General features: G+C 45.4%; 1 protein-coding gene across 3 annotated transcripts in view; it reads right to left on the bottom strand.

Annotated features, from left to right (window-relative positions):
- Window positions 1–12,181, bottom strand: part of ARHGAP21 (Rho GTPase activating protein 21) — a 120,122-nt gene extending 107,941 nt beyond the window's left edge. The window contains exons 1-2 of one of the 3 annotated variants that reach the window (XM_072955450.1): window positions 11,881–12,181; window positions 10,102–10,539 (exon numbers count right to left, since the gene is read on the bottom strand). In XM_072955450.1, coding sequence (XP_072811551.1) covers window positions 10,102–10,179 — 78 coding nt within the window. In that variant the 5' untranslated portion in view covers window positions 10,180–10,539; window positions 11,881–12,181. Of the gene's footprint in view, window positions 1–10,101; window positions 10,540–11,348; window positions 11,445–11,476; window positions 11,647–11,880 lie in introns of those variants that run through there. The other 2 variants (XM_072955451.1, XM_072955452.1) reach the window with 2 other exon arrangements.
- Between the last annotated feature and the right edge of the window lie 2,334 nt (window positions 12,182–14,515).

Raw genomic sequence — 14,515 nt, 5'->3', positions numbered from 1 at the left:
TGTACCTTAATAAACACATTTTTTAAAAAAGAGATGAAGGCATCTAAAACATTCAGACTCTGAAATATTTGCCCACCTACGAACTATTATAACAGCAGGCTCTTTCAAGATGCTACTCTTAGACCCCTGTTTAAACAGTTTTATTTCTAAGTCAACTTGAGAAGCCAGGATTTTCTATTCGCTCTCAGTGGCACTGTCTCTTAGAAGAAGAAAGCACAGGAAGTCTGGTCACTACTGTTATGCCTTCTTCTAGATTCACACCCACTTTTTAGGATCTCTTGGCAAACAGAGCTTAAAGCATTAAGCATCACTTCCTAGCAGATAATGTCACTTCCCCATACATGCAATCACCTTCAAGGACATTAGTTTTCTCCTTCAGATTCAAATCATTCTCTTCGGAGATGCCTAACCACTTTGATTATGCTTTCTTCTTTTGACTGGTCTCGTTCTGCCAGACCCTGTGTCCATGGCTTTCCTCCTTCTCCAACATCACTTTCTCTGATGTCAAGAAATCCTGCTTCTTTTGCAGAACTGGCAGTTGGACTCTTTGGTTTACTTTGTCTTTGCAGTATGTTATCCAGTGCATCTCATAACCAGCGGGATTTAAAGACAAGATGGATGGAAACAACCTAAATGTCCATTGACAGATGACTGGATAAAGAAGTTGTGGTATATTTATGTGATAGAACACTACTCAACCATAAAAAATGATAAAATGCCATTTGCAGCAACATGGATGGTTCTGGAGAATGTCATTCCAAGTGAAGTAAGCCAGAAAGAGAAAGACAAATACCATATGATATCATTTATATGTGGTATCTTAAAAAAGACAAATGAACTTATTTACGAAACAGAAACAGAATAGACTCACAGACATTGAAAACAAACTTATGGTTACCAGGGGGTGGGAGGGAATAAATTGGGAGTTCGAGATTTGTAGATACTGACTAATATATATGAAACAGATAAACAAGTTTATATTGTATAGCACAGGGAACTATATTCAATATCTTGTAGTAGCTTATGGTGAAAAAAGAATATGAAAATGAATATATGTATATTCATGTATGACTGAAGCATTGTGCTGTAATGTACACCAGAAGTTGACACAACACTGTAAACTGACTATACTTAAATTAAAAAAAAGAGAGAGAGACAAGATGGATTCAATGAACAGATGGCGTGCCTGTTGGTGTTAAATGAGGAAGAGTGTAGAGAGAATTATTTTGTTAATGATTCCCTAATTATTATTTCTGTTAGAATGATTTCTGAAACCCTTCACAACTTATACTTAGGTAAAGACAAACAAATTTTTCTTTCAAAGTAACTTTTCCTTCTCTTGATAAAGAGTAAATGTGAACAAATGATTACAAAGAAATCATTCGAACAGTTACCTGCTTGAAGAAAATATGCCCATCTGGAAATGACATGAAACAAACTACTTTTATAAGAAGTCTAAAAAGGAACAACACCTTTGATATAACCAAAGTCAGAGTTCTATCACTTTAAAATATTTAACTTTTGATAAAAGCCTTACATACAAAAGAGTGCAACACCTCTTACTGTAGAATTGTAAAGTGCTCTTTTGACATAAAATGTATTTTATTTGAAAAGGGTATTATTTTGTTAATGACATGTAAAAGAAATACATCTGATTACAAACTGAAGGAAATAATTATAATTTTAAGGTTGAAATTCTCACTGGTTTACAGTCATTTAAAGCTCCTCTCCATATTTTTGCTGTTTTCTTTATACTGATTTCAATTTGGTCATGTAATTCCAAAATCAGGATGCCGAAGAACTGAAACCTTGAATGTCATTTAGTTCTGTTGTTCTCAAACGTGGAAGATTTACCAGGGCACCTTTTTTAAGCTAAGGTTTGGGGGTCCCATTTCCAAGGATTCTGATTCATTAACTTAATGGAGGGGACAAGAATCTGTAGTTTAAAGGTTGCCAGAGTGATTCTAAAGATCATCCAGATTTGCCTGATTTAAATTCCCACCGAAGCAGGAATCCCGCCTGTAATCCCCTAACTGAAGGGCATTCCACCTCTGCCAAGAACACATTCAATTTCAGCTAACTTCTAATTTAACAAAAAGTTTTCTTCTGAATTCTGGAAATTGGCCCATCTGTCCATCCGCTGATCCTAGCCCTACCCTTCATAGCCACACAAAATAAATCTTATCTCTCTTCCATATTACAATCCTTGAAAATATCTTTCTACGGTGCTTTTTGAAGAGTTTCTTTTCCTCCATTTATACAATTGATATATACTTCCCTTATGAACAGAGAAGGGTATCTATAACATATTATTAAATGGAAAATAAGTAAACTGAAAACAGTTTCCTAAAAGCATTATAATAAAGATCTCATTCAAACTGGGTACCCAGAGTACTTCCCTCCCCTCACATTCACAGGTGCATAATGTTTCCAGAAGCCAATATGCAAAACCTGAAGGAGAGAGCAGGTCTCACTGATTTCGCTAACACAAATTCTTTTAAATACAGAATCTGTATTTATTGAATACACACTGGGAATTAAAGAAGTTTAGATAGCTCAACGTTAAAAAAAAAAAAAAAAGATACCTGTTAATCCCCAAGATCACAGTAGCTAAGACATATCCAGGAGAAATATCACAAACCCAGCTTTCTGACTCCTGGTTTTTTAGGACACTCTCCACTTTGAGAAGAAAAATCAAGATATTCTTAAGAATATAAGCCCTGTCAAGATATATTAAAGATGAATGCAGTGAACAAAAGAAGAGTAGATGCCAAGAGACTATGTTTTCATTAGGTCAGAGAAGGAGAAACAAGTGGAGGGATTCTACACACACATACACATCCCCAGTCCTGCAAACCATGCCAGGTGTCCATTCAGCACAGAGATAAGCAACAAGGCGAAAAGGCAATAAGTAACCAAGTCTGAATCAAAACCACACCCAGGATCAAACAGAAGGAAGGTCCAACGGTAGCTAGTCTAAGGAAGAAATAGACTCTTTACTTGCCATTGTTTGATAATAATACTTTGTACTGGTCTGCCCACAGGCCTTCCCCAAAACAGATGAATATTCAAAAATATCAAATTTGGGTTCTAAATCTACTATTCACAAATCTACACAGTGGAATTTCTGCGTATTAATAGACAACTAGGGAAAAAGAGGACTTGTAAAAAACAATTTCCACCACATTAAGTTTCTTAAGCCTGTAGTACAATATAACCATTTGCCTTTCAGATTATCTTAGATGTACAAAAGGCCATCTTCCAAATCTTAATGTTAAATAAACTTCTGGCACAGCACTCAATATTTTTAAGAATACGACCACTTAAACTGAAAACCTGTTCTGGTGGAAGCAATCCGGAATTGAGGTCAAGCGGAGATGTCTTCCTACTTCAAACCAACAAAATATTCAGGCGGCTCGTAATATTTTTAATTCCTTATGGGCAATTAAAATTAAATAAATACTAGAGCAATCTAAGCCCAATAACCTTTCATTTCACTCATCTAATCACATCAACCAGAGAGGAAAACAAGTGCCTGCCATATGGTCTTTCTGTAACAGAAAATAGCCGCCTTCAGCAACAGCGTCTGTGCGTCTGTACGCAGCACTGCCCAGACTGCAGCCAGCACGCTGCCCAGTGGAGTAAGACGACAGGTCCCTTCACAAAGCCAAGGACAAAAGAAACTGAGCATCACTTTTGTACCAGATGATGTGACCCAGTAATAACTAAAGAAATGAGGAAAGGATCAGAGATTCTGTAATCAAGGCCCAAGGGCTTCATAAAATGTGTCACTTGGGAGAAATGACTGCTAAGAAACACTAACAACGTACGGAGAAATTTTCTTAGACCTGGGTACTCACTTTGTTGATGGCTCTTAGCTAGACTACCAGGTCCCACCCAACCCCTCCAAATCCAGACTTGTGCCCCGCCTCTTCATTCCAACAGGCTGTACTTTTAATCCTAACTTGCAGTAGAAAGCTTTTGAGGTGCAGTGGTCTTCCTGCCACTGAGATTCAGGTATACGAAGGAACACATATTTTAAATTAAATAGCAGCGTTACGTTATATTGTCCAATAGCCTAGAATGAATCCTCCACTGCAGAAAACATTTTTTAAATGTTTAAGTGTTGTTTTGAACAATGTGTGTGGTATCTTTTTCAAATAGTGCCTATTATCTTAAGCAGTGTAGGTTTGCTAGAAACCGGATTTTCACAAGACTGATAACATATTACCTATTTTTAAAATCTGTAAATGATGTCTTTTTTATTCTAATTCTGCAATTAAACAAAAAAGAGAAAATACAAAAATAATGTAATTCCCGGATTCTCACCATCCAGAATTAACAACTGTTAACATTTTGCCATAGTCAATGATCACTTTTTAACCTACAATGAAATATTTGTGACATTAAAAAATTAAAAATATAAGGAACATTCATACACTGGCCAGTTGTTTTAAGAAAGAAAACATCAGACATACAGTTGGCCCACTGTATCTGGAGGTTCTGTATCTGTGGAGTCAACCAATGGAGGATCAAAAACATTCAGGAAAAAAATGTTCCAAAAAGTTCCAAAAACAAAACTTGAATTCGCTGCACACTGGCAACCATTTACATAGCACTGACATTGAATTAGGTGTTGTAAGTAATCTAGAGATGATTTAAAGCAAAAGGGAGGATATGCAGGCTACATATAATACCCTTATTATATAACACCCTTTATGTAAGGGACTTGAGCATCCTCAGATTCTAGATCCACGGGGTTGGGGAACTGGAACCAGTGCCCTGTGGATACTGAGGAATGACTGTATTACCTTTTTATAGTCTCCCCCCCACCTCGGTCTGAGTCCCTTCCCACTCGTCTGTTAATTAGCATTATCTCACCTTACTGTGAAAATTATCGTACGTTTGTACTACACACTGCCTTGGTTACTGTTGCTTAGTAACCAGCTTCCCAAAGGTAAGAAAGAGGTGAACAAAAATGTGAACAGCCATCCTAACGGAAATGGAGGCCTAGGAAGACCCTGCGTCTCACACTCTGCACACTGTTGTACAATCTCAATTAAGTATTCATGTATTACATACCTAGAGGCAAACTCCAGAACATTTTGGAAATTTTTCTTAGATCTTCATTCATTCATTCATTTAAAAAATACATTTGAGGGCCTGTGTGCTACGCTCCCTTCCAGGCACAAGCAATACCAGGTAAACAAAATGGACAAACTGTACTCTTAACACTTACATATATTTCTCTGTCCAAAGAAATAAGCCAAATCAGATGGAGAAGCATGTCAGATGGAGGGTAATCGATGGGGAGAAAAAGCGAGGAAGGAAGACAGGTTGTGCCATGGGGAGCAGGGGAAAAGGGCATTCAATGAACTGATTCTCCCACAAGGTGACTTCTAAGTGAACCCGGAGGACACCTGGGGGAAGGTGTTCCAAGGAGAGGGTACCCGAGTGGGGATGCTCCGGGGAACGTTCTGCTTGTGTACTCACAGAACAAGAGTTGTTTGTACCTGATATTTACACCCAGGCAACTGAGTCTGGAGAGGAAAAAAAATGGTCACACTGAGTCAGGAGGAACATGAAGACTTAGCAGGTCAGGAAGCTGAGGCAACTTCAGAGACTGACAAGGCGAGAACAGTGAGGCAGGAGGACAATCGGGTGGTCAGTGTGCTGCAATCTAAGCAAACATTTTATGAGAAGTAAAGCCCTCCCTGCAGGTTCACTCATTCACGGGACACATGTTTACTGAGCATCTACTGTGTGCTGCACACTGCAGAAACCGACATGGTCCCTGTTGCTGTGGGACATGCAATCCAGGGGAACAGAGGTACATAAACTTGTAGGCCATTCCTGATAAAGCACAGGATGTTTGAGGGTAACACGGGAGCCAACTAACCAGGTCTGGAAGGTCAGGGAAGGCTTCCCTGGGGAAGTGGTCTTGAAGAGAAGACCACAACTATAGTAAAAATAAGGAAATGGGTAGAAGTGGAGGAGGGGAGACTGGAAGGAAAGGTAGGACAAAACAGGATTTATAAGGATCTGAAGTGAAGAGAGACATTGTGATGCCTGGCAAGGAGGGGGAGGGGGACTGAAAATCATACCGGAAGTACAGGAGGTGACAGAGGACATAGGAGAAGGGCGGGCCAGATTAGCAGTGTCCTTTAAGACTTCTCTTAGGAGTTTGAACCTTATACCAAAGGCACTGGGAGGCCAGAAAACTGTTTTAGGGCAGGGAATGCAATGATCAGCTTTCTATTTCAGGAGAAGCACCCTGCAGAGGGCTGAAGGGGGCGAGGCCGGGAGAGACTGGCACACTACTTAGGGAGCCTGGTGCCTGATTCACGGCCACTGGAAGCAGCTGACCTGAACTCAGGGACCGGCAGTGGGATTCACTCGAAGGTAGGCTCGATAGGACTTTGACTTGAGGAAGGAGGAGAGGAGGGTCAGGGATGGCAGCCTAGCTTCTCACTTGGACAGACAGGTAACTCCTCCCTAAGAGCAGGAAGTCAGGGAGCTGGGCAGCGTGGTGCTCAAGGTAGAATTTAAGTTTGAAGCGCCGGTAGGCTATCCGAAAAGAAAAGAAAGAATTAAAGAAAAAAAAACTGTTTGGCAAATAGGCAATTGGCTATCTAGGTCTAGAGAGCAGTCATAAAATCTGAGATAGAGTAGTAAATTAGGAATCACGGGCATGCGGACGAAAGCCCTGGGAGGGTGTAAAGTGAAACCCGGGGATGAGAAGGCAGACAGCAGAGGAATGGAAATGCCTGGCTCTGTAAAAACCAACATGAACGAGGCAGCAGAGCAAGAAGCCTAAAGGGAGAGAGCAAAAGAGAAAGATGGAGGGGGAAGGGGAGAGGGGGAGAGACAGAAAGAGATAAGAGACTGACGAGGAACAAGAGTCTGGGATAAAAGCAAAGGGTAATGTATTCTAGGAAGAACAGCAGAAGTATGAATCTTTATATAAATGAACTCATGCACAGAAAATGCATGAATTATTCACACTATTCCAAAATCAACCAACAAATATTTTTCATTGGCTTATAATACATTGCAGTTGTAGGATCACCTTAGCCTAGCTGAGGAAATGAAACATAAAATCAACTAAGTGAACTAGCAGGAGTAAGTAAGTCTGTTCTAATAATAGACAGTGAAAGTGCTGAACACTTGGACAACCCTCTGGACTAGAGATTAAAAAATGAAATAAATGTTAGAAATGGGAGAAACAATGCAGTCTACAAAGCTTTGGCAAGAGAGAAAGAAAAAAGGAAAGAAAGAAAAAAGGGAGGAAGGAAGGAAGAAAGCAAGCAAGCCAGTTGAACCTTAAAGAAGAAACACTATATGATATGAAAAGGGGGAGAACACAAAGAGGATTCAGAGTCTATACAAAGTGATTTGGTGAGCAGAGTTATGTGAGGCTAGGTGTCACGGATCAGGCTATACACAAGTGCCCCCCCCCCAAACACTCATCTGGCTCAGAGTGAGTGAAGCCAATTTTGAAACATACATCTTTAGATGTGCAAAGTACATAATTTTGTGTGAATACCACTGTGCTATCCTTACATTGTAACGCCCAGATATATTCTACTAAATTGTCACAATTCTTTAGTTGAAGAGCTTTGTTTGTTATTTGTTTTGGAACCTTCCAGTATAGTCTTGCGGAGTGGTGCCTACATTTATTCATACAGCAACACAATTAGATTCTAATACTTAAGATGAATAAGAAATTTCTGATTGTCAACAAAACACCAGACCTTATTCATGGAAGGTGGAGTTAGCCAATTTGACAAAGCAGGACACAGGGACTCTGACTTCACTACACTGATTTCTTCTGTTCTGCAAAATTAATTTTTGGCTGATTAATACCATTAATATTAAGATACAAACGCTCACCTCTTCATTAGGTAAAAACACATAGAAATTTATTACTCAATTCAGACTTAGGAACACAGCTATTGGTTTTTTAAAAATTTTTTAAAGAATGACAGTACTACTCCAGAATGTAATTCTAATAAAAGCACAAAAATTAAGTGCAGCGTTCAAAGACTTAAATATTTATCAACCCAAAGTTGATACCCCTAGTATTCCAGTGGCAACTCTTTTTCTTTTCATTACTAATAAATATTCACATGATTAAATGTGCATCAGGATTATCAATGAGACAACAAAACAGAAGCAGTAATTACACAAGTTCCCCTCATTCCTTCCTCTGAGATTTTTAAATGTTTTCTGACAGCACATAGCCCCTTTACTTCTACTTGCATGTAGAATCAAGGCAAACTATCTGCCTATTCTTTAAAAAGCCAAACAACATCGTAGTTTAATACCAAACTCAAGTACTGTATATATGGTCTCTAAATGTGCAAAATACAGACAATACAGTGTTTTCTTGGCTCCCAAACTAGAATTACTATGGCTATGTTGGCAGTAAGGTCTAAATGAAAACAAATTTCACAGCCCTTAAAAAAAAATACGTAACTGTCATTGTTAATAAAAGCCAAGTTTACAGCTGGAAACACTGCCTTCTAGCCAAGGACAAGATGTGTCTATTATAAATACTTGGTTTCGGGGATATCCCTTAAATGACCAGAAAAAAAAAATCAAATAACATTAGTTCTTGCAAATACAATGCAAACAGCATGCTAATTAAAGTATTCACCAGACAATGACTTAGGACCACAGCACCTATCATTATGGACCTACAATACACAGTAAGCCATCGCTAAGTTGTAGGTAGGCCTTCCAAAAGGGGTTATTATGGTTCACCATAATCAGAGAGGATTGTGGTGTTATGCTTAATCACGTTTTTACCTGCATGCAGGTGTTTACAGGTGTCGACAAATAAAACAGTTTCTAACTGTAAACCTACAGTTCTAATACATAGTACAGTAATTGCACACTGTACCTACCTTGCTGTTTTCTGCATAAACTTCCTAATCCAATATGGAGTAAGAAGCTGCATGAAGCAAGTTCCTCTGCCTGCTTTACCAACAAAAACTTAACCTCTGATTCATTTTTATTAAAATGCCAAAACTCACACACTTAGAATTAGACCTTGATCCAATGACCATGAAGTTCAAATGTAACACTTACAAGGCACAAAATAAATCATCCTCACTGGGGGATGTTACTGTTATCTGAAGTAATCTTCAACCTTCCCATAAAAATACAGGCCTCTCAAAAGCAAATTCTAAAGGAAAACAATACATTTAGCTAAGCAAATTACAGAAACAACCAATAACGAAGTAAACACAAAATAGCTGTTACAGAACTCCAGATGTAAGGTGGAAAACAGATGGGAGAGGCAACAGGGCATAGGGGTGCCACAGATCAAAGAATTTCCTCTTTCTGTCCTGCCTGCTCAAAAAACTTCAGAAAGCCTGGTGTAAAACCTTCTGGACCCTTCCAAAGATGCTGGTCTGAAGGCAACGCAAGCCAGCTGACAGCCCAGGCAGGACTTCTGAGCAGTAAAAAGAAGGGCATAAATAAAAAAACGGGAAAGGCAGCGGATTTTGACAGGAGTTGGAATTACAGCTCCACAAAGCAGTTTTCCAAGGCTGCGCCTAAACTGTCCCTGGGAAAAGACTTGTTTTTCTACCCAAAGCAGAGATCTGCAGCACCAACAGCCAGGTCATGCATTAGTATCAGAGAGAGTGAAGGTCCGTCCAGGAGCAACATGCATACCAGCTGCCTTCTCTCCACCTCCAGAGCAAACCCTGGATACACACACGAAATGTACAAAGCCACCCTCTAACCAGCCCAACTCCAAAAATACTGGAGGATGGGAACTGAGGGAAAATAAGAGGCTTGGAGTATTCCCAGCCACCTAAAAAGGGAGAATTCCGCGCTCTGAGGTGACCAAGACAGGAACATTTCAAAGCAAGAAAAATGTCCTTGCAAAATAATCAATGGAAGTTCCTAAAAACAAAAATGGGCACGTCTTCACCTCCCTACTGGTCAAGCTGGAGTACTCCAACCAACCAAACCAAAGCCCCCAAAAGCCTCTCTTAGGCTCCGGAGGGAGCTGACCCCCGCACTGGCAGGACAGCTCACAGATACCGGCCACAGCGGGCTGGGCACGGATGCTGCCTCCGCACTTACCTCGCAGGCCAGGGACCCGCAGGCCTTGAGCTTGTCACCATCTTTCTCCGGCAGACCAGTCCGACGTGTGGCCATCATTTCATTTCAGATTACAAAGAAGGGACCAACCCTTGGGAGTCCACATTGGAGGGAAAATGCCACCACACACCAAAAAGGTAAGAATTCCACACCAGGCTCCTAGGAGTTGCAGGGCTGGTGAGATACACAACGCGCCAGGGAATGAAGGTTTGGATGAAGCGCCTTCGGAATGCCCTGATTATTTCTTCGGACTTCAACTTACTTCACCGTCTTCGTCCATTTCTCCAGACGTAAAAAACAAAGGTTCCCCTGGCAGCTAATGATGCCAACTGCAGAAATCGGTCCCCTCCGTCTTAGCGCTACTCGCGAGTTCAAGAGCAATTTGAAAGCGTCGTGAAGGCTCGCCCAAGAAGACTTTTCCTAGAGGAGGGAAAAGTTGAAGGGCATGAACTTTCTTCGGATGCTAACCTTAGCCTTGCCCACAGGTCTACCCCAAGTTCGCCTTTCCCACACTTGGAAAGACAATTCGGTCCACGCTGATGAGTTGCACGTATGAAAGATGAATCTTCTCATACAAGAAAGGAAAGAAAAAAGGAAAAATCTTATAAATTGGGGGGGGGGGGGATGAGAAAATTCAGAACTGCACAGCGGTTGCGTCAAACACGCCTGGCTGTTGGGCAGACTTCACGAAAAAAATAAAATCCCTCTTCAAGTGCATTTTAATTCATGTATTTTCTGGGCAGAAAAGACGGAGTGTATGTTCTCCTGCATCACCCAGGGAAGTTTGCTCTCCCCGAGACTAAATTGGGTAATAGTTTTTCAAAAACCCTCGTTGCTCGCCGCCACCTCCGCCGCTCCCTAAAATAAAAACAAAAAGCCAGGCGCGGACGCAGCCAGCGGCTCCGCCGGCGTCTCCAGGCGAACTGGGGGACCCGGGGCGCCCGCCCGCCGCCCTCCGCCCGGGCCGGTGTCCCCGAGGAGGCGGCTGTTTTCCTTGGCCCGCGGCGGGGCTGGGCGGGGACGGCGCGGGGCCGGGCGGGGAGGCGTGCGCCGCGCCGGGAGGGACTCCCTCTCCGGGGCATTATTCCAGAGCTACAGAAATGAAGCCGCAGCCCCAGCAACTTTCCTTCAGTTGCCGCGCCCCAAACTACGCCTCGAAACGATCCCTTTCCCCGTGGCCCCCTAAGGAAAAAAAATCGGAAAAAGAAAACTACCACCCACCCACCTACCACTGTTTCCCCCGCCCCTTCCAGAGGCGGGTCGGGGATCCTGAGCTCCCGGGAAGGGCGGCCCAAATATGTACTTTGAAAAGCGAGTGGGGAGACCCGAGGGAAAGGCCGAAAGCGAGGGGGCTCACCCTTCGCGCCCCGCCTGGCCGGGCTTCCGGGGCGCGGCGGCGAGCGGCGGCGGCGGGGACGCGGGCCGGGCGCCGGGCCCGGCCGGGACGCGCTAGGCCGCAGGCGCGGTTAATATTCATGAGCGGCCGGGACGCGCCCCTCCTCCACGGCCGGCCGGCGGGACCCCGGCGCCCGCCGCCGGCCTTTGTGCCCTTCCCTCCTCCCGCCGGCCCTCCCTCGCTCCGCACACGCGGGCGCGGCCCCTCCGCCCCCGCCGGGCGCCCGCCACGGCTCCCTCCGGCCCCGCGCCAGCACCGGGCGGGGTGGCCTGGGGTGGCGGGAAGGGAGGGAGCCCGGGGCGAGCCCAGCTCTCCTTCTCCACCCGCCCGCTGGGCCGAGGCGAAACAAGAAAGCAGACACGCACCGGAGGAAGCGCGCCGAGCAGATCCGCACAGGGTCGGCCGGCCCCCGGACGGCGCGCGCAGCACGCCCGGAGTGCACGGGACGGAGCGGCAGGACGCGCCGGCGCTGCCAGCTGCCGCCGCCGCCGCGCTCCGAGGCCGCCGCCCCCGGCCGGCCGCTCCCAGGCACCGCCGCGACCTGCCCCGGCCGGCCCCGGGCTCTCGGCCGCCGCGGGAGGGCGTGGGGCGGGGCGGCGGCCGCCGGACTCTCCCCTCGCCGGGCCGGGCCGGGCCGGGGCCGTGCTCGGGCGCCCGCAATCGCCAAGTGACAGAAGTGCCTTGCTCCGCTGCCGCGCCGAGCTGTTTCCCGGGGGCGGATTTCTCGCTTCTTCCTCCCTGGATCCACCTCCTCCCACTCCACCTCCTTCCCCTCCCCTCCCCAGGGGAGGCTCTGGGGCTGAATATTTTCTGTCTTGAATAATACGGTCCCGGGAACCGACGCTGGAGAAGGGGGATTAGCCTGGGGCGGGGGTGGGGGGTGCTCGCCAACCCCCTCCCAATGTGTGTCGGGACCTGCAAGCCCTCACTTCGCCCAACACCCCCCCAAAAAAAACCCAGACACACAAAACCCTCCTCGCCTTCTCCAATCTCCCAAGCGCAAGCGGGAGCTGCCAGGAACCCGGGTTTCTACTGGGGAAGACTCGGAGCTCGGCGTTGGGGACGGGGGCGCTCATACAGCTAGACAAGCATCATTGGGGGACCATAGGTCCCAGACCGCGGGGGACACGTCTAGGTTTGTTTTTGCCCCTTTTTGCAGCGGGAGGGGAGTGTGGGGTGGGGTGGGACTTCAAGATAAGGGAGTGTCCTTTCACTCCCGACAGCAAAATAGCTTTGCTTTGCGGGGGGAGGGGGCCGCAGGGAAGCGTCGTTCATTCAATCCTTTGCCCTTTTTACATCTTCAGGGCAGCTGAAAAATTCGATGCGGCTAGCGGAACTGAGGAAAGGCGGCGACGCTCTCCACACCGCAGGTCGCAGCGGTGCCGGCTCCGAGCACAACCACCGCCCCTCCCCGCCCTATTCCGGGCCTTCGCCCCGGACCCCGGGCGGCTCGCTCCGCCCTGCCGCGCCTCACAACATCTCCCGCTGCAAATGGCCCAATCGGGAGACGCGATGAGAGAACGCCAGCCAATCAGGGGCTGCTGACTCAGGCTTCCCTCCACCCTTTGCCCCGCCCCCAGTAGGAAAAGCCACCGCCCCTCGGTCTCCCCTTCCCACCCCGCCCAGCTCGGGGGGAGGTGGCTCAAAGCTCATGTCCTCGCCGGGCTGAAGTGGAGGAGCCCGCCGAGGCAGTGGGGTTTGTCACCTTGTCACCCTCATCCTCGCCTCCTCCCAGACACACCCTTCCTCCCTTTCCCAGTCCTCCTGCTGGTGCTGTTGAGGGTCATTTTTATCCTCATGCTGGCCGGGAACTGCCAGCTATTGTGTCTGATCTGCTGCCACCACTGTCCTGAGGGAAAAAAGAACAAAACCAAGAAGCTTTGGGGTCTGCTTACCTTGTCCTTTCTTAGCACTCTCTGCCCTGAAGATTTAGAGACACCTCCCCGCTCCACCCACCCCAACCTCCCCACCCTGCTCTCCGTCCGCTGCCTCGGGTCCTGTTTCTCTGTTGAGAAAAGACCGAAAACCACTCCCTGGAGCCTGAGTACCTGTGCCTTCGTTGTTCAGATCTCCCTAAGAGTGGGAGGTGCCCAACATTTAGAACAGACAACTAAATCCTCAGCCTGAACGGTTTTGACTAGATCATTTTTATATGGCCATGAAATTTGCATGTTCTTGACAGCCCCTGACAAAACTAGTCAGCCAATAATAACAAAGAAAAAAAATAGGATAAAACGGAGGGAATGCCTGCCAGTCAGTTGGTAATTTACTGAATGGTCCACTGGGCTAGAGCAGTATCCAGTCCTGGATACTGTAGAGTAAATGAACTAAAAGTGAATAGAAATGCAGGGTTCAAGTAGGGAACCTCTAGTGGGCTTATAGAAAAGGTCCAGAAAGGAAAAACGAGTTTAAGCACAAAGCAGCTCCTTACAAATGCAGATGAGCGTGCATGACATAAACTGAGTACCTCACAGCTGAGATGTCTAGGGTTAAGGTATTTGTAATGGAAATTTTTATAAATGTTGATTTTGTAAAAGGCTTTCAGTGTGGTAAAGGAGACTAAAAGTTGGCCGTGGAAGGAGACTATGAAAAGGAGGTAAAACACGTTTCAGGAATTGTGGGAAAGTAACCTAGAAAGACATTACTGTAAGAGGTAAATGGACTGGGATTATAGTTTAGCGCCATCATTTACCACGTGACCTACGGCAAATTATTATGTGTGTAAGGACTGGAGCTATCAAGTAATAACAGTGACTGCCATCTATGTAGCACTGCCTCCCTGCTGAGTAGTCATCCAAGAGCTTTACACACAACTTAATGAGATAGGTATGTCGCAGAGCCAGGATTCCAGCCCCGGGGGTGGGTAGGGTCCAGACTCTACACTTCTCTCCACAACACTATCCTACCTCTAACACAGTTTTTAATAACAATAGCTACCATTTACTTAGCTTATTAAATGCTGATCATTGTGCTTTGAGGGTAACATGTAATCCTACTTCT

The sequence above is a fragment of the Vicugna pacos genome, chromosome 35, assembly GCF_048564905.1.
Source record: "Vicugna pacos chromosome 35, VicPac4, whole genome shotgun sequence".
NCBI classification, from domain to species: domain Eukaryota; kingdom Metazoa; phylum Chordata; class Mammalia; order Artiodactyla; family Camelidae; genus Vicugna; species Vicugna pacos.
This window is presented reverse-complemented; position numbering and strand designations above follow the sequence as displayed.